The sequence below is a fragment of the Lactuca virosa genome, chromosome 3 (genome assembly GCF_052849685.1).
Source record: "Lactuca virosa cultivar CGN04683 chromosome 3, Lactuca_virosa_CGN04683_v6, whole genome shotgun sequence".
NCBI lineage: Eukaryota > Viridiplantae > Streptophyta > Magnoliopsida > Asterales > Asteraceae > Lactuca > Lactuca virosa.
The window spans coordinates 138,708,681-138,732,878 of NC_136428.1; the positions used below are offsets into that span (position 1 = coordinate 138,708,681).

At 37.5% G+C, this 24,198-nt stretch overlaps 1 protein-coding gene across 1 annotated transcript; it reads right to left on the bottom strand.

The window, feature by feature from the left end:
- Positions 1 to 20,391: 20,391 nt before the first annotated feature.
- LOC145166625 (uncharacterized) lies at positions 20,392 to 23,044 on the bottom strand. Its single transcript, XM_079085644.1, has 6 exons — positions 22,949 to 23,044; positions 21,912 to 22,835; positions 21,685 to 21,702; positions 21,414 to 21,461; positions 21,088 to 21,270; positions 20,392 to 21,008 (listed from the first exon to the last, which is right to left on the bottom strand). The coding sequence occupies exons 2-6, from the start codon at positions 22,827 to 22,829 to the stop codon at positions 20,517 to 20,519; spliced, it is 1,659 nt and encodes a 552-aa protein (XP_078941770.1). The 5' UTR covers positions 22,830 to 22,835; positions 22,949 to 23,044; the 3' UTR covers positions 20,392 to 20,516.
- Positions 23,045 to 24,198: the final 1,154 nt, after the last annotated feature.

Genomic DNA, 24,198 nt, shown 5'->3' on the forward strand with positions numbered 1-24,198 from the left:
TGACTGCACGGTGTGCCAATGTCCATTATCTCCGATCGAGATAGCAGGTTCACCTCGAGATTTTGGCAATCCCTGTAGAAAGCACTTGGAACTAAGTTGGATATGAGCACAGCTTACCCATCCTCAGACAGATGGGCAGAGTGAGAGAACCATCCAGACTTTGGAAGACATGTTGAGAGCATGTGTCATCGACTTCGGTAAGTCGTCGAACACCCATTTGCCCTTGGTCGAGTTTTCCTACAACAACAGTTACCATACCAGCATCAAGGTTGCACCATTCGAAGCCCTCTATGGCCGCAAGTGCAGATCCCCTCTGTGTTGGGTGAGGTGGGCGACACACAATTAGCCAAGGGGCAAGTCCCAGACAGCACTCTCACTGGTCCAAAAATCATCCGCGAAACCACAGAAAAGATCATACAAATAAGAGAATGACTAAAATCCTCACGAGACCAACAAAAGAACTACGCGGATAAACGACGAAAACCCTTGGAGTTCCAGATTGGAGACAGGGTCCTGCTAAAGGTCTCACCCTGGAAAGGCATGATACGCTTTGGTAAGCGTGGAAAGCTAAATCCAAGATACATAGGACCCTTCGATATCCTCGCTAGGATCGGTCCCGTAGCCTACAAACTTCATCTACCCCGAGAACTTAACAACATTCTTCCTGTCTTCCACGTTTCAAATCTTAGGAAATGCTTATCCGACGAAACCCTTGTGGTCCCTCTGGATGATATTGAAGTCAACGAGAACCTAAACTTTGTGGAAGAACCGGTCGAAATCATGGATAGAGAAATCAAGCGAACGAAACAAAGTCACATCCCGATAGTGAAGGATCGCTGGAATGCCAAGCGGGGGCCTGAATTCACTTGGGAGCGCGAAGATCAGATGAAACAGAAGTATACACATCTCTTTCCTAATTCATGATTTGTATTCTATGTTCGAATTTCGGGACGAAATTCCCTCTAACGGGGGGATGATGTGACAACCCGAAATTTCTTTCGTCGAAATTGTTAAAAATAAATCAATTGGGAATGTATTTCTACTTTTGTCAGCATTATCTCGGGTCTAATTAAATATTTGAACTCAGTACAATCAATTTTTGGGTTAAAAAACGAGGTTTTCTAAGTCAAAGCATAGCATCCGGGCCAAACACCCCTTCGAGAGGAGTGTACGGCCGCAAACTCGAGTTTACGGCCATACACCCCCACCCCACCCCTTGGCCGAAAACTTACCCCTGTATAAAGGATGAGTGGCCTTCATTTCACACTTTACATATCCCATAAGCTTTCTCTCTCTACTCTCTCTCTACAATTTTCGAGTTTTCCTCAAAGGATCTTCAAAATGTAAGTGATTCTTCACTTCTATTGTGTTTCAATCCCTTTTCTAGTGATGAATCCATGTTTCATCTCATAAATTTCACCTTTTCTAGATTTTCTCTCTCACCAAGACCACCAAGAACACACACTAGTTCTTGGTGGCTAAAAACCTCATTTTGAGCCTCCTAAGAGTAAGTATCTACCCCTATGCTTAATATCTACTAGAAATCATTGATTATCACCTAAAAATCGACCCAAATCATGAACACGAAACGGGTTTACGGCCATACTCCCTTCAATGGCCGTAAACTCCATTTTTGGTCGATTATTGGATTTTAAACCCTACCTTGAGCCGTACATAAGGCTTAGCACATTTCCAAGAGGCTAGAAAGGACCATAGAACACCAAAAATCACACCTCTCACCAAGTGTTTACGACTGTAAACTCATGGGCCGTAAACCCACAGGCTGTAAACCCATGGGCCGTAAACCCATGGACCGCAAACACTTGGGCTGCAAACTCATGGACCGTAAACTCCTGATTACGGTTGCAAACTCCCCATTTTTAATCACGTGTGATTCTAACACTTAGTTTCAAGTGTTTCCTAGTCCCTAAGGTGGTTTCCTTCCATAACAAATAATGTTATGTCCTCATCTAATACATATATGTGTTACCATATGTTAATAGGATCCACTTGCGTATAAAACATCAGTTGACACTCAGCATCCACACCAACCTTACGCTCGAACCTTACGAACTGTGAGTTCATACCCATACACTTTTTCGAATTTTCCATGTTTTCAGGGGGGCGGGGGGAATACAAGCAAAAGTACAAGGAAACTTGTGCTCAAAACATACTATTTTGCTTAAGATAACTATTGTTTAGAATGCTTTAAACACAGAAAATAGTTTTACCAAACGATTAAGAAATCAACTCGTAGAAACAGTTTTCAAAACTAAAGCAACGAATTCGTGAATCATAACGTAAAATGTGTTATTTTATAAAGGATTCATACAGATCTTAAACAGGATTATCAACATTATTACATACAAATTGTTAGTCTAAATTTGGAGACACGTCCTTGGTAACACTCCCACCGAATTTAAGAGTGTAGGACTAGTACTTGTAACCAGAATCTCTTGTAGGGAGAGCGTGACTATTGTGTATAGATCTATACGGGACTGACTATCCCACACCTAAACTGCTAGCTACAGTTAGGCGTACGTGCCTGGGGTGACAAAGTCATAAAGGATACTGGCCCCGATACGTGCCATATCAAGTTAATGTATGGTTATAGAACTCGCAACGTAGATAACAGAGATTTACTTTTGTAATAATGAATGAAATGAACAAACCTCAAAGTAATAACCGATTCAATTATTAGAGGGTACTAATAATACCCTCAGGAATTAGTTCACCACTTATTTATTAGTTTTATTTATGCAATAAGACTAATACACCTCACAGGGAACAAACAGGGGTTTTCAAGAAAGCTACGTCTAACGATACAAGTATGGTAGATACTTGTACACCTCAGACAAGAGCAGATAACCAACTATCAACTTTTGGGGAAAATATAGGATTTTCCCGGAATAACTCAACCTTTCATAATGGGGCTGTTTAACAAATAACTAATGGATAATCAAACACCTTTTATAAGAAAATACAGGATTTTCTTGGGAAACACTTTTCAAGGGATCATAGAAACATTTTTCTCCAGAACTAAATACTTATGAACTCACCAGCTTTATGCTGATACTCTTTCAAACTGCTTGTATTCTCAGGGCAATAATAGACAGGTACTCTTGCGAACTTTTGGAGAACACGGAGCATTTGGAGTCACGTCTTTTATTTTTGTTATATACTCTTATGTACAAACTATGTTTTCAAAACATATGTAAATATTTATAATGCAATGTAATGGTTGTGTTTACTTTGCTTACTATGATACAACTGTTGTGATACTACGCATGACGTCGCCCGCCTTCGAACGTTTCCACCATTATTTCTGACGGTTCGGGGGTGTGACAGATTGGTATCAGAGCTATTGTTTATAGTGAAGTAAGTATACCGAACCTTACATGGTATACAACTATAAACACTAAGGGGCATAAGTGCTCTGAACTAAAAGTATGCTTTTAAAATATAAGTATTTTTACGAAAAGTATACAAGTATACCTACATACTAGAAACAGTATCATGAATAGAACAAAACAAAAGTATTTGGATGTTGAACACTGCGGTTAAACCTGGGCAGTTATGTAATCATGTCTAGGGTCAATATAGCCTGATCAACTATATTCATTCGAGACATGACCAACATGTGCTTGGGAGTGACTGTGGTGTTGCAGCAGGCCTAAAACTTACCAAGTATCCATACAACAAGATGTCAGTAGAACAAAACAGACACCTTAAAATACTATAGGAGTATTTTACTCAGAGTCAAATACAGTGTAAAAACTCCTTCCAAGTGTTACTACTCAGTCTTTCTTAGCGATAGTTTTACTTGCGTTAGTGATCCTTTCTTGTTTATCGCTTGGTACAACGCTTTATCTATCATATAGAGATATACCTTGTTTCATATCTCTTGATTCAAAAGTCTGAGGGGCTTATCATTTTCTTCTTCCTGATATAGTACAAGATGCCTACAAAGAAAAGACCCAACAGAAAGAACAACAATCCTCCAACGGATCCAGCTCCTCCACCTCCTCAGTTCGATCCCGCTATGTTTCAGGCAGCTGTTACTGCTGCTGTGGCTGCTGCGATGTCTCAGATAAATCTTGGTGGATCTGGCGGGACGGGAGGTGGTACTCATCCCCAGAATCATGAAGGGAGCCAGGGACACCAGAAGGAGTGCTCCTATAAAGACTTCATGAATGCAAAACCCACATCCTTCGACGGCAATGGAGGCGTTATTTCCCTGACTCGATGGTTCGAAAAGATCGAGTCTATCTTCGAAATTTGCTCTTGTCCCGAAGCCAGCAAGGTGAAATTCGCCGCTTGCACTTTCGCCAATAGAGCACTGACCTGGTGGAATGGTCGGGTCAAATCCCTAACCCTACCGATAGCTAATGCTATGGGGTGGGAGAGCTTGAAAGAGCTCATGCTTGCTGAGTACTGCCCACGGGGCGAGATGCAGAAACTAGAGCACGAGCTATGGAACTTGAAGATGAAGGGTTCCGAAATTTCTGCTTACACTTCTAGGTTTGAAGATCTAGAACTTCTTTTCCCGGGGATGGTCACCCCGGAAAGCAAAAAGGTTGAAAGATACATTTGGGGACTGACACAACCGACCAAAGGAAATGTCTTGGCTGCTCGGCCAGCTACATTTGATAGCGCCAAGTGTCTGGCGCAGACTCTGATCGATCATGGAGTCGATCTTGATGAAGTGACAGCCACTCCTGAACCAGCAAAGGTGAGTGGTGGGAAAAGAAAGTTCTGGAAGGAGCGAAAGGGAGAGTCTTCGCAAGATCCCGCAAAGAAACAGCAAACGGTGGCAGTTCACGCTGCTACTACTCCCGTCGCTGCTCCTACCACCCAAGTACCTACCAATGGATATGCTGGTGCCCTCCCTCGGTGTGATAAGTGTAGCTACCATCATAAGCCCGGCCCATGCCGGCAAATGCTTTGCAAAAACTGTGGCAAGAAGGGCCACACAACTCGGGGCTGCAAGACACAAGCCCAACCCAATAACTAGGCTTCTGGAGCAGGCATGGGTCAAGCCTGTTATGGTTGTGGGGAAGTCGGCACTACAAGAGAAATTTCCCCAAGGCAACAACAACTGGCAGCACCGGGAGAGTGTTAGCAATGAGGCAAGAGGAGGCAGCTGCTGACCCTACCGTCGTTACGGGTACGTTCCTTCTCAACAACTCTTATGCATGCATTCTTTTCGATTCTGGTGCTGAGAGGACTTTTGTTAGTCATGCATTCAAGCATCTTCTCGAACATAAACCCCAATCTCTAACCAAAACATTTACCGTCGAGATGGCTAACGGTGAGAAAGAGAGCACTAACGACATATTCGTAGGCTGTACCCTTACCCTAAACGATCATTCTTTTCCGATCGATCTTATGCCATTTTCCATAAAAAGCTTCGATGTCATCATCGGCATGGATTGGTTGAGCCCCAATCATGCTGATATCCTTTGTTACGAAAAAGCTATCCGTCTCAATCTTCCTTCTGGTGAAACCCTCATGATTTATGGTGATAAAATCAGCTCAAACCTCCGTATCGTTTCGTGCATCAAAGCCCAGAAACTTCTACGAAAGGAGTGCCATGCATTCCTAGCCCACGTCATAAATGAGAAACAGGAAGTTAAAGACCTCGAGAGCATCCCCAAAGTCTACAACTTTCCTGATGTCTTTCCTGAAGAGCTTCCGGGATTCCTCCCGAGCTCCAAGTCGAGTTTCGCATCGACTTAATCCCCGGAGCTACCCCCATAGCTGAATCCCCATACCGCCTAGCGCCAGCAGAAATGCAGGAATTATCCAGTCAGCTCAGCGAGCTGCTCAACAAAGGATTCATCAGACCGAGTTCCTCACCCTGGGGAGCCCCGATCTTGTTCGTGAAAAAGAAGGATGGATCTTTTCGGATGTGTATTGATTATCGAGAACTGAACAAGCTCACTGTCAAAAACCGTTACCCCCTTCCCCGAATCGACGACCTCTTCGATCAACTTCAAGGAGCCAGTTACTTCTCCAAAATAGACCTAAGATCAGGGTACCATCAGCTGCGAGTCCATGAGAGTGATATTCCTAAGACATCATTTCGAACTCGGTATGGTCACTACGAATTCGTAGTAATGCCCTTCGGTCTAACCAACGCACCGACAGTATTCATGGACCTGATGAATCGGGTGTGCCGTCCTTTCCTGGACAAGTTCATCATCGTATTCATCGACGATATACTTGTCTATTCCAGTAGCGAGGAAGATCACAAACAACACTTCAGATTAGTGCTGGAAACTCTAAGGGCGGAGAAGCTTTACGCGAAATTCTCCAAGTGTGAATTCTGGATTCAAAAGTAACCTTCCTAGGTCACATGGTAAGCGAGGAAGGCATACATGTGGATCCCTAAAAAATCAAAGCGATAGAGAGCTGGTTAGCACCGAAGACACCCACAGATTTCGTCAATTCTTGGGTCTCGCTGGCTATTATCGCAGATTTATCCAGAATTTCTCTAAAATTGCCAAACCCTTAACCACTCTGACTCAGAAAGGCGTACCTTTCTGTTGGAGTGAGAAGCAAGACACTGCGTTCCAAACGTTGAAGCGGGCCCTATGCAGCGCACCTATTTTGTCTCTGCCCGAAGGGACGGAGGACTTCGTTGTCTACTATGATGCATCCAATCATGGCTTGGGCTATGTACTCATGCAGCGAGGAAAAGTTATTGCTTATGCCTCGAGACAGCTGAAAGCACACGAAGTCAACTACACAACGCACGACTTGGAATTGGGAGCAGTGGTCTTCACATTGAAAATATGGAGACATTACCTCTACGGAACCAAGTGCACTATCTTCACTGACCATAAAAGCCTGCAGCATATTCTCGACCAGAAGGAGTTGAACATGAGGCAGCGGCGATGGGTTGAGCTACTCAGCGATTACGAGTGCGAAATACACTACCATCCCGGCAAGGCCAATGTAGTGGCGGATGCTCTTAGCCGAAAAGAGTACACAGGTCGCAGTGCGAAAGCACTAACTATGACTATCCATTCCCACTTATCCGCATAAATCAGAGAGGCTCAGCTGGAAGCCCTAAAACCAGAGAATGTGACGGATGAAGCCTTGAGAGGAATGGATAAGAACCTAGAGATCAAGGAAGACAGAGTCTATTATTTCATGGACCGGATCTGGACCCCAAGGTTCGGTGGTTACAGAGAGGTTGTCATGAACAAACCTCATAAGACTAGATACTCCATTCATCCAGGTTCGGACAAAATGTACCTCGATCTCAAGAAACTGTATTGGTGGCCAAACATGAAAGGAGAGATCGCTACCTTCATGGGCAAGTGTCTGACTTGCGCCAAAGTGAAGATCGAATACCAGAAGCCCTCGGGTTTATTTCAGCAGCCGGAGATACCTGAGTGGAAGTGGGAGAGGGTTACTATGGATTTTATCACCAAATTACCAAAATCTCCGACTGGGTACGAGACCATCTGGGTAATAGTCAACCGACCGACTAAATCCGCCCACTTCCTGCCGATCAAGGAAAACTTCAAAATGGAGAGACTCACACGAATCTATATCTACGAGATAGTCCGACTGCACGGTGTGCTAGTGTCCATTATCTCCGATCGAGATAGAAGGTTCACCTCGAGATTTTGGCAGTCCCTGTAGAAAGCTCTTGGAACTAAGATGGATATGAGCACAGCTTACCATCCTCAGACAGATGGGCAAAGTGAGAGAACCATCCAGACTTTGGAAGACATGTTGAGAGCATGTGTCATCGACTTCGGTAAGTCGTGGGACACCCATTTGCCCTTGGTCGAGTTTTCCTACAACAACAGTTACCTAACCAGCATCAAGGTTGCACCATTCGAAGCCCTCTATGGCCGCAAGTGCAGATCCCCTCTGTGTTGGGCTGAGGTGGGCGAAACACAGTTAGCCAAGGGGCAAGTCCCAGACAGCACTCTCAATGGTCCATAAATCATCTGCGAAACCACAGAAAAGATCATACAAATCAGAGAACGACTGAAAACCTCACGAGACCGACAAAAGAACTACGCCGATAAACGACGAAAACCCTTGGAGTTCCAGATTGGAGACCGGGTCCTGCTAAAGGTCTCACCCTGGAAAGGCATGATACGCTTTGGTAAGCGTGGAAAGCTAAATCCAAGATACATAGGACCCTTCGAGATCCTCGCTAGGATCGGTCCCGTAGCCTACAAACTTCATCTACCCCGAGAAGTTAACAACATTCTTCCTGTCTTCCACGTTTCAAATCTTAGGAAATGCTTATCCGACGAAACCCTTGTGGTCCCTCTCGATGAGATTGAAGTCAACGAGAACCTAAACTTTGTGGAAGAACCGGTCGAAATCATGGATAGAGAAATCAAACGAACGAAACAAAGTCGCATCCTGATAGTGAAGGTTTGCTGGAATGCCAAGCGGGGGCCTAAATTCACTTCAGAGCGCGAAGATTAGATGAAACAGAAGTATCCGCATCTCTTTCCTAATGGGGGGATGATGTGACAGCCCGAAATTTCTTTCGTCGAAATTGTTAAAAATAAAGCAATTCGGAATATATTTCTACTTTTGTCAGCATTATCTCGGGTCTAATTAAATATTTGAACTCAGTACAATCAATTTTTGGGTTCAAAAACGAGGTTTTCTAAGTCAAAGCATAGCATCCGGGCCAAACATCCCTTCGAGAGGAGTGTACGGCCGCAAACTCGAGTTTACGGCCGTACACCCCCACCCCACCCCCTTGGCCGAAAACTCACCCCTATATAAAGGATGAGTGGCCTTCATTTCACACTTTACACATCCCATAAGCTTTCTCTCTCTACTCTCTCTCTACAATTTTCGAGTTTTGCTCAAAGGATCTTCAAAATGTAAGTGATTCTTCACTTCTATTGTGTTTCAATCCCTTTTCTAGTGATGAATCCATGTTTCATCTCATAAATTTCACCTTTTTATATATTTTCTCTCTCACCAAGACCACCAAGAACACACACTAGTTCTTGGTGGCTAAAAACCTCATTTCGAGCCTCCTAAGAGTAAGTATCTACCCCTATGCTTGATATCTACTAGAAATCATTGATTATCACCTAAAAATCGACCCAAATCATGAACACGAAACAGGTTTACGGCCGCACTCCCTTCAATGGCCGTAAACTCCATTTTTGGTCGATTATTGGCTTTTAAACCCTACATTAAGCCGTACATAAGGCTTAGAACATTTCTAAGAGGCTAGAAAGGACCCTGTAACACCAAAAATCACACCTCTCACCAAATGTTTACGGCCGTAAACTCATGGGCAGTAAACCCACAGGCCGTAAACCCATGGGCCGTAAACCCATGGACCACAAACACTTGGGCCGCAAACTCATGGACCGTAAAGTCTTGATTACGGCCGCAAACTCCCCATTTTTAATCACGTGTGATTCTAACACTTAGTTTCAAGTGTTTCCTAGTCCCTAAGGTGATTTCCTTCCATAACAAATAGTGTTATGTCCTCATCTAATACATATATGTGTTACCATATGTTAATAGGATCCACTTGTGTACGAAACATCAGTTGACACTCAGCATCCACACCAACCTTACGCTCGAACCTTACGAACTGTGAGTTCATACCCCTACACTTTTCCGAATTTTCCATGTTTTCAGGGGGGGGGGGGGGGGAATACAAGCAAAAGTACAAGGAAACTTGTGCTCAAAATATACTATTTTGCTTAAGATAACTATATGTTTAGAATGCTTTAAACACATAAAATAGTTTTACCAAACGATTAAGAAATCAACTCGTAGAAACAGTTTTCAAAACTAAAGCAACGAATTCATGAATCATAACGTAAAATGTGTTATTTTATAAAGGATTCATACAGATCTTAAACAGGATTATCAGCATTATTACATACAAATTGTTAGTCTAAAGTTGGAGACACGTCCTTGGTAACACTCCCACCGAATTCAAGAGTGTAGGACTAGTACTTGTAACCAGAATCTCTTGTAGGGAGAGCGTAACTGTTGTGTATAGATCTATACGGGACTGACTATCCCGCACCTAAACTGCTAGCTACAGTTAGGCATACGTGCCTGGGGTGACAAAGTCATAAAGGATACTGGCCCCGATACGTGCCATATCAAGTTAATGTACAGTTATAAAACTCGCAATGTAGATAACATAGATTTACTTTTGTAATAATGAATCAAATGAACTAACCTCAAAGTAATAACCGATTCGATTATTATAGGGTACTAATAATACCCTCAAGAATTAGTTCACCACTTCTTTATTAGTTTTATTTATGTAATAAGACTAATATACCTCATAGGGAACAAACAGGGTTTTTCAAGAAAGCTACGTCTAACAATACAAGTATGGTAGATACTTGTACACCTCAGACAAGAGCAGATAACCAACTATCAACTTTTAGGGAAAATATAGGATTTTCCCGGAATAACTCAACCTTTCATAATCAGACTGTTTAATAAATAACTAATGGATAATCAAACACCTTTTATAAGAAAATACAGGATTTTCTTGGGAAACACTTTTCAAGGGATCATAGAAACATTTTTCTCCAGAACTAAATACTTATGAACTCACCAGCTTTATGCTGATACTCTTTAAAACTGCTTGTATTCTCAGGGCAATAATAGACAGGTACTCTTGCCAAATTTTGGAGAAGACGGAGCGTTTGGAGTCACGTCTTTTATTTTTGTTATATACTCTTATGTACAAACTATGTTTTCAAAACATATGTAAATATTTATAATGCAATGTAATGGTTGTGTTTACTTTGCTTACTATGATACAACTGTTGTGATACTACGCATGACGTCACCCGCCTTCGAACGTTTCCGCCGTTATTTCTGACGGTTCGGGGGTGTGACAGATTTCACAGCTAGCATGCGAGGTGAGTTTCCTCCAGTAGGAACGGGTCTAAGGAACCAAGTCCGGCCCTTTTAACTAGTAGTAGTTCCGGACTATGGTCCGATGCCAGTCGGGGCCCGATGTAGGATTATATGCTCTTTCAGATTTCGATCCGATGCCGGGGCGGTCCCGAGGAATGCTTGTATGCTTGATGTCTTTGTGATTCTTGCATGTGTTTGTATTATATGTTTCCGGACTTCGGTTTGATGTCGGGGCGGTACCGAGGAATGTTAGTATGTTACCAGATTATGGTCTGATGTCGGGCGGGGCCCGAGGAATGTTTAAGTGTTAATGTTATATGCTTAGATTTATGTGTAGTGCTGATTATGATCTAATGTATTCCGAGATTTGCTCGATTCAGGGCGGGGCCCGATGCCGAATAGAGTTCGATGCCAGGCGGGGCTCAATGCCGGGAAAGCCGATGCCGAGCTTGACTCGATGTAGCAGGGGCGGGGCCCAATATATGTTTATGTGTTATGTGTGTGGTATGTGGTAGTTGGGGAGACTCACTAAGCTTCGTGCTTACAGTTTTCAGTTTTGGTTTCAGGTACTTCCGCTAGTAAGGGGAAGAGCTCGGGATGACTACATGGCACACACTACTGTTTTTTAGCCTGGGAGGATGCACTCTGATTTATGATATATGATTTTGATACATTGACAGATTTGATGATGTTTTTGAGACACATGACTATGGTTTTTATGTGATTGATGATATTGATGGTTTATTTACTAAATTAAAACGGATTTTTTGGTCTATATTTTTGGGATGTTTCAACATAATTGACCAACTTTGGTCCTTATGAAAAATTTTGTGCATAGATGGTTCTTGTGGTTTCAAAATTTTGCAAAAAATGGTCCTTTTGGCTAATGGTGTTAACCTTTTCAGTTAAGTCCCTTATGCAATGACTCATTTGTCCTTCATGTCATAAGGACTATTTATGTAATTTGTTCCAACCACATGGATTATTTATGTAATTTTGTGTATTATTTTTTTATTAATTTATTTATATTTCTATGATTTAGAGTTTTTTCTGACTTTTTGTTTGAATATATATATATATATATATATATATATATATATATATATATCCGCTTGCTTTTTTTTATATATTTTGTTCGTATTATTTTTTTTTTTGATGTTTTGTTCGAATACATTTATTAATATTTATTTTGACCTTTTGTTTGAATAATTTCTACTAATTTTTTTTGACGTTTTGTTCAAATATATATTTTTAATGATTTTTTACATTTTGTTTGTGTATATTTGTTAAAGATTTCATGGTCACTGTAGTCATAATTCTACTTAATTCACTTACAATCATATTTTCCTATTTTTTGTTCTTTTAATATAAATAATGTTATACAATTATTATTTTTTTTAATTCAAATATATAACTATATAACACATATAAAATTATATAATTATTATTTATGTAAAGCTTTTTATATACATTTAAAAAAATTTATATATAAAAAAGTTTGTTAAATGTGAATATGATTAATGTAGATAGGCTAATCGGAAAACATAGGCTAATCGGAATCCAAAATCGTTGTCAAGTTATACATAGATTAATCAAAATCTGCATATTTCAAAAACGAAAAAAATGTCTAAAAGAATTAAATAACTAGAAAATACTAAAGTTAAGTCCAATGTGAAATGACAAGGTTGTTTTTGTCAAGACTACGAGACAGTCTTAGGTTAGTCTATGTGTACCTAATTTATATTAATCATATTCATATTTAACAAAATTTTTACATTTTTTTACAATACAAAATTGCAAGAATGGTCCCTGTGATATGTCAAAACTAGCAAGTTTGGTCCAAACAAGTTTGAACTCGCAAGGGTGGTCCAAAAGTTTGATTTTGTTGCGAGTTTGGTCCAAAAATTTTGAAGCTTTTTAAGATGATGAATTTGCCCTTGGTATTTCACTTTTTCAATTTTTTATTACATAAATAAAAAAAAGAAAAAGAAAAAAGAAAATATCTCTCTCTCTCTCTCTCTCTCTATATATATATATATATATATATATATATATATATATATATATATATATATATATATATATATATATATATATATATATATATATATATATATATATATATATATATATATATATATATATCTTACGAGACAAAATATAACCACCACCCCTATCTTCTTCCCCAAGATACACACCCATCATCATCCTAAAACACACACACACACACAAACTGAAAAGGTTGCCCCTTACCTTTTGCTACCCTCAATTCTCATACCTCAAAACAAAGATCACTATTAATTTGTGTTCTCAGATCGAAATCAAAATCGATTGGTGTTCTGAGATGCTGGAAAAACAAGAAGGAGAATCCGACAGTGAAGATATAAGGTGGGTTGTAGTTGACTTTCAGGTGGGTCTTTTGGTTCCTTCGTCTTTCCTTCTTGACTGCCTTTATCTCCTCTTTTCTTGGATTTAGCTGTTGTTCGTTTTCATGGAGGGTATCCTCCATATCTGAATCTCGATGTTTTTACATTGAAATGGGAATAAAGTGAAAAATCGACTATTGGCTCAAAATTGGTTCCCGTTGATGCCTCTAACCATCATTTTGACCCTTTGCAACCTAAATCGGTTTCATTACTTGTCAAAAAGTTTGATACAGAAGAGAAATTCCCAGAAAATCGATTTTCGAATTTGAGGGGTAGTGCGACTTTGATAAATCCTGTTCTAGTTCGTCAACTCCTGTCCCTTTTGGTGTTAGTGTTGTTATGGCTGAGCGTCCTTACCCTTCTCGTAACATTATTAAGCTGGTGGATTTTTCTAATGTGGAATCTGGTACACCTATACGGCTATGCTCTAATTTGAAAGGGATATTGCCCTAATTTGCAATCCTGGTGACAAGGAAGCTATGATGATATTCTGAAACAATCTCGCTGTAAAGGATCGGTGGTACCAATCAGTAGCCCTGGTGGCGTTCATGTCTCCGGCCGATGATCATGGTGTTCATATTTTTCTGCATGTGAAAACCAGGTGAAAGACATGAATTGTGTAGGAGAGAGAGAGAGAGAGAGAGAGATTTTCTTTTTTTGATTTATGTAATAAAAAAATTAAAAAAGGAAAATACCAAGGGCAAATCCGTCATTTTAAAAAGTTTCAAAATTTTTGGACCAAACTCGCAACAAAATCAAACTTTTGGACCACTCTTGCGAGTCCAAACTCGTTTGGACCAAACTTGCTAGTTTTGACATACCACATGGACCATTCTTGCAATTTTGTCTTTTTATAAAAAAATATTTATAAAAAGCTTTACAGATAGTATAGTTATACAACCTTATATGGGTTATATACATATATTTGAATTATAAAATAATACTTATAAAACCTTATCTATAGTAAAACAAAAAAAAAAATTGAAAATATGATTGTAAGTGAATTAAGTTAAGAATTATGATTATAGTGACCATGAAATCTTTAATAAAATAAAGAAAAAAAATATAAAGAAAAAACAATAAAAAATGTATTCGAACAAAAAGTAAAAAAATAGAAGAAATTATTCAAACAAGTCAAAAGAAATATTAATAAAAATATTTGAACAAAATCTCAAAAATTAGAAAAAATTATACGAACAAAATATCAAAAAATTTAAGGGAAAAAAATATAAAAAAAACATTAAAGAATATATTCAAACAACACGTCAAGAAAATCTAAATCATAGAAATCTAAATAAATTAAATAAAAATAATGATAAATATTTGGCTAAGTTATATAAATGGTCATTGTTGCTGGAACAAAGTATATAAATTGTCCCTATGATAGGAAGGGCGAATGTGTCATTTCATAAAGGACTTAACTGAAAAATTAATATCGTTAGCCAAAAGGACTGTCTTTGCAAAATGTTGAAACTATAGGGACTATCTATGCATAAAATTTTTCATAAAGACCAAAGTTGGTCAATTGTGTCAACCACAAGGACCATTTATATAACTTCGTCCGTTTTAAATGTCACCTACTTTTTTCTTTTTTTTTACTCACCAAAAAATCTAAAATTGTCAGCTTTCATTATCTTTATTATTATTATTATTTTATTTTTTTTCCTTTCACTATCTTTAACTTTTTTTTTTATTTTTTTAAAAAATATATATATTATATAAATATTATACATATTTCATAGAGAAATAAAAATGTTGAATTTTAATATTTTTTATAATTATTTAGCATATATATAATTTAATAAATATTAAAAAAATTGGAAAAAAAAGTTGACCAATCACATAAGAAGAGAGAGGGAGGGGTAGTCTCCCCGAACCCACTAAATCGCACCCCCAATATGGTGTTCCAGGGTGCGGTTCCCTTTCCTGCTCCATACCTACCGGTCTTGTCTAATAAAAAAGCCTCGAGAATCGAATTCATGTGTAACGCTCGCAGATTCGGGCTAGTCAATTTAGGGATAATAAGTGTTTAAAATGATTTTTTGATAGAAGATTATTTAGGATAAATAATCTTAACCAAAGTTATAACATATGTCACAAGGATTTCATACATATAAAGAAAGCTGGAATCCGACTTATAACGAAGAAGTTATGACCCGTTGAAGTTTCGCGATTTAAACCGGCACGACTCTGCGTAACGTAAAAAATAATTTTTTCATAAATTACTTTTTAGCTTTAGTAATCTAAACAAAATTCGTAATAGTCGTTAAACCGAGAGCGTGCATATAAAGAACGTTAAAATCTGACTTCATTTGAGGAACTTATGATTTTTCTAACATTCAGCGTAGCAGTTGTTTTGGTAAAAAATCGACTAGATGAATATCAACCAAATTGCATGAGAGGATGTGGTGTTGTTATTAATGTGAATATGGAATTGAAATCAAAATAACACAGGAGGTTTACAAGGAAAGTCGTTGATCCTTGCTATGATCTCCAACATAAAACATTGAGAGGTGATAATGATCACCTGCCTTGTATGATCTTATTGATTTGAACATAAATTACAGAGATGAGCTTGATAATGCTATTACAAATGATAAAGTGAGTCTAGATGAGTAAGGTGTCAAAAAATTGTCTCTGTTGTGTGTGTTTTACAAGTGTATTTATAGTCTAGGTTAAGTAACTAAATGTCTGATATTTTCGGGATCCTGTTGAGTTGGTATTTACAACGTGTTTTGACTTAGTATTTCCGGGTCTTAAGCCTGATTGGATTGATTCTTCTGGTTTTTTTATTTTTTATTTTTTTTATTTTTAAGGACTGATTTCTACCTTTGGGCTTATGGTGTGATACTGGTCTAATATGAGATGAGTTCTATCATATACCTTCTTTTGTGAAAGAAAAGAAAAAATAATATGTTATGTTTTAGTATTTTTATTGTACAAGAGTATTACTATTTGCCAATGCACATGATAAGCAACATCAAGGTGCAATACCTCAAGGATCTCATTTAGTATTTATCCACTTCGAAAATACTGCAACAAAGTCCACTTTGAAACTATCAAGCCTCTCATTTAGAATTTGAATTATGCTAAAATTCTGTAAAAACCACTATAACTTCGATTTTATCTGATTTAGGGCGTGTTTGGCAAAAGTAGCTGTTAGCTGGTAGCTGGTAACGTGTAGCAGGTAGCCGGTAGCGGGAAGCTGTAGCTTTTATTTGTTATATGAATGTTTGGCAAAAGTAGCTGGAAGTTTTTGAAATATATAAAATTACATAAAAGGACAATTGATTAAAAATAAATAAATATAAAAATATATTTTTGAGGGTAATTATGGAAATTGATTTCAAAAGCTTAGGAGCGTTTTGTTAAACGCTACATGAAGTAGCTTTTAGAATAAGAACGTTTTGTTAAAACTAAAAGCTAAACGCTCGTACTGCCAAACGAAGCTTTTTGTTTAAACTAGAGCGTTTTATCAAAAGCTAGAAGCTAGAAGCTCCCAAACGCTTACAAAAGCTCCGTGCCAAACACACCCTTACTATTGAAAGATTTTTGAACTGCTGGGAGTTTGTATTTTTTTTTCAAAAAAAATACGCTCTACGTTTTTTCCGTTAGTGAATTGCAAGTAACAAAACAAAAGATTAGTTTTTTAGGGAATTATTGTTTTTTTTTTTGAAAAAAAATTCAAACTTTTTGATGGTTAAATGGACAAAAAAAAATTCTTTTAAGTGGTTAAACCAAACAATTTTCAATTTTCACGGCTTTTATAGAATTGAAAGTTTTATGTAGTATTTAAAAAAATTATAATAACCGGTGTTATCCCTCTTTTTAGATCTCATCCGCTGATCAATGGATCATGAAACAAATCCTCATGAGTTGTATCATCAAGATCCAGAGAACTTGCATCATAATCAATACCAATAGAGCGGAGCCAGACAAATCCACAACGACATTAAAATCATCCCGCCTCGACTAATAAAATCTTGATCATGTCTCTCGGAATCATCAATAAGATCACATAATTCAAAAGGGGCAGGTGAGGGTATAACGTTAATCCATGAAAATTATCATCCAGAAGTGTTGACTTGGCAGAAACAGTAGAAGAAAAATAGATACTAAGATATTGTTTGTTTTTTAAAAGGTAAAACGTCTGCACCACATCTGCGTTCTATGTGTGTGCGTAAAATCGTGATCTCATGACCGACCGATTAGCATTTGGCTTGATTCAGTTTTGTGAATAATAAATATAATATAAAAAAAATGGGCCCTGTTCCCATGCCCACTTTGCCCCTGCCCCTTAATCTGTTTTCTGTCAACCCCTTAGAGCTTCGACCGGAGGGAGGAGTCGCGGTTGGAATCAACGAGAGGATTCGTGAAGGTAGATGGAGATGGATAATCTCGTCTTGCTCTCCAGATGATAATGGAGTGATCAAATTTAATTTCAAAAGCTTGCCTTGAGGCGTGATTTTCAGTGGTCGCTTGCGTAGGAGGAAGAAAAGAAGAATGCGGGATTTTTTGGCAAAGAGGCAAAGAACTGAAGAAGGAATAAGGAGCGTCTTATTTCTCAGTCAGCGTTATTTATGTGTATCACTGATTGCATAAGATCAAGTGGCATGGGCTTATCAAACCCACTTATTCACCACCAAAAAGATTAGTTATGTGGGCCTGTTTATTATTTCATTAAAACTAATTGGGCTTTATATTTTTGATATATATAAAGATTTTAGACTACGTGTGTTTCTGTGTTTGGATTTTTAAATTAAGAATAGCTCAATTCTTTTCCTAGATGATGATGTGGTTGGAGAGCTAAACATTGTAGACACATTTTCACTTAGCATTCTCCAAATTATCCACGTTGATATTTTTTAGATAATTCATTTGCATATGTTTAACTATACCTTTCTTTTCTAAATCTTTTTGCAGATTAAAGTTTTCACTAAATCCTTCAAAGTCTATGAGTGTCATACTTGTACTTCCTGTTTAGACATCACATAATTTTAAGTTCATCATCATCCTTGTGGTGATGAGTATGTTTGTGTTTTATAAATTTTTTAGAGTTGGAAAATTGTAGAAAACAATATTTATTGGTTTTTCAAAGTTCACCAACCTCATTGTAATTTTGAAAAATGGAAAATATTCACTTTCGTGCAAATTTTTTGAAAAAAATGTTAACTAACAAGTTCTTAAAATTCTTGTTTTTCTTAAAAATTTATTTCCATACATCTACTTATGTTAGATTTGGTGTAAATTGTGAGAAGTTGGGGGTATTTTAGTCATCTACTTATGTTAGATTTGGTGTAAATTGCACCAGTTGAATTGAATGTTCTGATTGACATTGCCGAATAAAAACATATAAAATTAAGGGATTAATGACAAAACTACCATCCCAAATGGTCATTTATATACATCTAACCAAATTTTAACACATTTTCCAAAATGACCTTATAGTTCTAAATAATAGAAGGTTTTATAACCAACTAATAACAACACTAAATGGCTATTATATCCGAAATTAATAATAAATAAAAAACTTGCTTCAACTTGGAAATTAAAGCCACATGCAATGAAAGTGATGCAAAAACCACATAGCACAAATGCAACACATTTTTGGAAAGGATGCATGGAAACAACATGATCGAATGCAATAGAAGGGTTTAGGAGCATCATTAACATTAGCATTCCTTGTATTTAGTCTTTGAATATGTGTTTGTGAAACAAGATAAAAAAAGAAGGCAACACAAACACCTACAAACCAAGTTTTTCAGTGAATCTCAAGCAAACATCAACCTCAAAATCATTCCATTCCACCAAACTTTTTTCTTAACAAGAATGCAACTATCGTTCCAATGTTCTTCCTTACCTACCTACCTACTAAATGCAATAGAAGCCAAATAAATCTACCGTTTGATTATAAGGGAGTTTAATTTATGGTCTTTATCCATCCCAACATATTATTGGTGAGAATGGCAGCATCTTCACACAAACTAGAAAATTTTGGTTGCATAGCAGACATGAGTTATCAATCTTTCAATGCACATATTTCCTTTTTGATGGTTAAATTGACAAAAAAAAAACTTTTAAATAGTCAATTTTCACGGCTTTTATAGAATTGAAAGTTTTATGTAGTATTTAAAAATATATATAATAACCAATGTTATCTTTCTTTTTAGATCTCATCCACTGAAAAGGATCATGAAGCAAATCCTCATGAGTTGTGTCATCAAGATCCGGAGAACTTGCATCATAATCAATACCAATAACAAGACATTAAAATCATCCTGCCTCTTAGAATTTGTAGGACTAATAAAATCTTGATCATGTCTCTCGGAATCATCAATAAAATCACATAATTCAAAAGGGGCAGGTGAGGGCATATGATTACTATTCACTTCTCCCATAGACGAAGCATCATCTGAGATTATACCCGTTAGATTAGTTTCAATGCAAACGCGGTTAGTAAAAAGGTTCTCTTCCAAATCATCATCCATATACACAATGCTACCGTATTTATTGACAATATTTCAGAAATTTACTTTGCTCCAAGTTCTCAAAGGAACTCCTTCAATGTCAATCCAAACGAGGCGTTCCTTAATAATGAAATCTCTGGTCCAAGGGTTCAACTCCTTAAACCATGAGGAGACCGTTTTGTGTTGAGTAAAGTTATGACAGGCCTTATAAAAATTCATCTTGATCTGAGCTTTAGGAGAGGATGAGCAACAACAAGGAGAGGGACATAGACGGGATGTAGAAGTACTTGATGTTTGGCAAAAAAAAAAAAGGCAAACCACTCGACCATTTCTGCAGTTTACTGTTATATTATTTTTAATACTTGATGTTTAAATTAAAGTTTTTTACAATAACGTTAATCCATGAAAAGAAGTGTTGACTTGGCAGAAGCAGTAGAAGAAAAATAGATCTTAAGATATTGTTTGTATTTCAAAAGGTAAAACACTAAAACGTCTGCAGTCAGCTGACCACATCTGCAGAAAAAGAGGTGGACCAAACGTTAGCATTCTGCAAGAAAAATAATGTTTTTTTTAAAGTCTGCAAGCTGCTAAAAGAATTGAAGTTTATAAAAAATAATTTCTTTAAGCTTAAAAGATTGCAATCTTATCTAATTTTCTAACGTAATTTGTAAAATTTAATAATGATATCCTAACTCAACGACCCTTTTGATTTAACCATAACTTATAATCTCATCGTCTGTCGAGTTGAGTTTGTAGTCTCCAATATCCATCCCAACATATTATTGGTGAGAATGACAGCATCTTGACATAGACTAAGAAAAATTGGTCGCAACACATCGCTCTTTGATGCAGACAGCCGAGATATCAACCGTTGAATGCGCTCAAACAATGCACGCATATCCTCCAACCATGTAACTATGGGATGAGTCTCTAATCCCCTCTGCATAATATTATATCTTCGCCTTAACGATGCCATCATGCGACAATTCTCTAGTTCTACAATTACCCTTTGCTGAAGCATTGCCATCATTTTCCTAAGCTTATATTGCAATTCCCATGCCCAGAGCATCATCCAGACTTGTGGTTTGCCATGTTCATCCATATGAGCCATGTCAGTCTCAATATCTGTATTTGCTTTACACTCCTTTACCAATATCCTCAGGTGTCTCACAAATACATGTGCTAATGCTATATCCCCCATAACTATAATCTCCTGCAAGTCGTAAAAAATTTCAAGTTTTTGTAATGTTACAATGTTATAAACTAGGAAAAATATAGCATTGTGTAGATACCTCACGTGAGACCATTGGGAAGATGGAACTTGGAGAATTATCATCATAGTTTTTTATTTCAGTACATGTGGTTACTTTTTCCAAGTATACTATTTCTTGAGTACTTGGTACAAACTTTACTATCTTTGCATTTGCCAACACACAAGTTTTATATGGGCTTACTTCCATGCCTGAAGAAAAACGCTGCACAAAATATAACAAAACCAAATTACATATATGCATGTTTATACTTTTTTGTTTTTTTACGTGCTTTTTAGATTTTTTATGTGCAATTGGCCTAGGTGGTGTTGGTTTTGAAAAAAATTGGTTCTCAAGTTCTCACATACCGCTGATTTCCTCATCCTCCGTTTGACATTCCTAAATCTGGGCCGCACCTGCACAGTCAAGAAACCAAACACAACTTGAAATTAAACACAATAAATAGTATGTAATGTCACATATAATAAAAATGATAAAAACAGTTTCCTAAACACTGTTGAACGGATATGTCTGTTTTTTTTTTTTTTTTTTTTTTTCAGAATTCTGAATGAACATGTAGTTATGGAGGGTTATTTCATCTTGAAGTAGAGCAGCCAAATGCAACAACTCCTGGTATACCTCTATTGAAAAAAGACGCTGCAGAAAATAAAACAAAAAGAAATTAGATATAGATTAATGTCATCTTTATAACCACACACACACACACACACACATATAGTTATGGAAGGCTATATCATCTTCAAGTAGAGGCTTGCCAAATGGAAGAATACCTTGTTTTGTGAAAGAAAAATAAAAGTGTATTTTCCATTGTTGAGATTAAAAGATGAAAGAAGCAAATCCAATACCTGGAGAATCTGCAAATTAAGTGTAAGAAGCTTGACACTATGGAGCTGTTGAAGCAGAGAAACTATTTTATGAGCATCTGCATTCCCTGCATCATAGAAATAGATACGAACCTTCTCCAAAGAATGGAAACCTGGTTTTGTACAAGTAAAACTCTGGCATGGATGAAAACCTTCTATGACCAAGGAGGTAAGCCCAGGTGCAGAAATCAGATGTTCCCCTTGGCACCATTTAATAGTGAGATTCTTGAGTTGAGGTGCAACCACATTCACACCCTCCTGTAATTCCATATCCGGGGGTGTAGATACAAGTGTAAGATCAGAAAGTCGAGGATGACAGATAGTTAAAACTTCCATCTCCTCCATTAATGTGCATTCTTTTAAGATGAGGTTCTTCAAGTTAGTGCACTTGGAGAAAAGGTCATCAGACATGAGTTTGACACAGTGAAGATGCAATGTGGTTAAAGCTGGGAGGTCCCACTTTGGTGTCACAATGAAGGAATATGGGAATATAATCGAATTCCCAGGCGCACGTATAACACTCAGTTGTTGGAGATTGTGAGAGAATGCGAAGCTGAGAATTCTCGAGACAGATTCATCGTCCGTAACTGTTCTCCCAAGTAACAGACTGACTGAAGAAACTTGTATTTTTTTATTGCGGTTAGACAAAACATTAGAAATAAATTTGGAGAGGTGGGGCCGATCATTGAGATTTTCAAAATTCAAGTCAGGCATTGAAGTCCAGATAAACTTCCATCTAGACGACAAAACACAGGTTCTGATAGCATCTTTAATGCTCATAAAAGAAAAGATTTCATGGATAAGATCATCCGTCAGGCTGCTTAGTCTATCATCGCCTCCTTCTACATCTATTGATTTTTTTCTTTTTCTTACAGATCCCACCAGATCATTGTTATGCATTATTCCCTGCAATGCAACAACAATCAATCAGGACATACAAAACAAACAAACCAAATTCTACAATTAACCAGGTTAGTTATGAAGAAAAAAAAAACTAGGTTAGAACTTTTTATACTCACAGGAGAATGAGGGAATGCAAAAAATTCGAGAGCAACGATGAAGGGGAAGACAGTCTGTGTTGTGTCGTATGTCTATAGCTTTTAAACTTAAAGACCCAATTGCACAAAGGTTGGGATGGAAGCGAAGTGTTGGGGTGTCCGCCCGTTAACCAATCTTGGGAGTTTTATAGGAGCAGTTCGCTATGGAAACGAAACCGACAAATAGACGCCCCATCACCGATTACCACAAAAGTGTGGTCTCGTACACCCAATGAATGGTGCTATACTTTAGGTTTTTTTTGTTAATTAAATAAAAACTATAATTTTAATAAAAATCATTCATTTCATTACTTCAAAATAAAAATAACATTACCTTCCATTGTCCAAATAGAAATCCTACAAACTTTAAAAAAAACACTAGAAATTTTAAACCTACAAACTCAAAAAAAACATACATTAAACGATTTAAAATAAACACACTACATGAAGTCGTCCTCTGAAAACTCGTCTTCCGGGTCCTCCTCCGGATCCAAATTGAGGTCAATGTGTTGCATCTTGTAAATGTGTTCCACCAAATCAATACGAAGATTGTGAAATGTTTCATTGCAACGAACCTCTGCTCTCTTTTCAATGTACTCGTCGCCCCCAATTTCTATTCTTTGTGTCGCGGGTATGGTTTCCTCTTCATTATACTCACATATTGCTCTTCCTTCATTTTTGATAATCATATTATGCAGTATTATACATGCATACATGACTTCATGCATTTTTTCCTCGCTGAAAAAAATTGCTGGTTTTTCAATATAAACCAACGTTTCTTGAGAGCTCCAAAAGCCCGCTCGACATTTCTTGAGTTTTCTTGAATTTTTTCCGACGAGCATCATTCGGACACGTAAACGATTTAACAAAAACTGCATACTCAGGACAGATCCCATCAACTAGATAATAACCATATTTATATGGTGTTCCATGCAATTGGAAGAAGAATCCGGTGCAGATCCGTTGTATATGTTGTTAAATATAGGTGACCAATTAAGAACGTTAATGTCGTTGAAGGATCCAGGAGAACCAAAAAAAGCATGTCAAATCCACCGATCCTGTGATGCCACCGCTTTAAGTATGACCGTTGGATGCCCATGATTACATCGAGTAAATTGACCATGGTGTGAGGCATAACAATTTTCCCATGCCCAATGTAGACAATCTAAACTTCCTAACATTCCACGAAAGCCATGTACGCTGCCCCTTTCTAAGTTGAATAACAACCCCAT

Excerpts from the sequence above, each read along its gene's own strand:
- LOC145166625 (XM_079085644.1), bottom strand. The coding sequence starts at position 22,829 with ATGCATAACAATGATCTGGTGGGATCTGTAAGAAAAAGAAAAAAATCA. Across the intron at positions 21,271-21,413 it reads GGAGGATGAGGAAATCAGCG|CGTTTTTCTTCAGGCATGGA; the intron begins GTATGTGAGAAC and ends TATTTTGTGCAG. Across the intron at positions 21,009-21,087 it reads TCCCAATGGTCTCACGTGAG|GAGATTATAGTTATGGGGGA; the intron begins GTATCTACACAA and ends TACGACTTGCAG.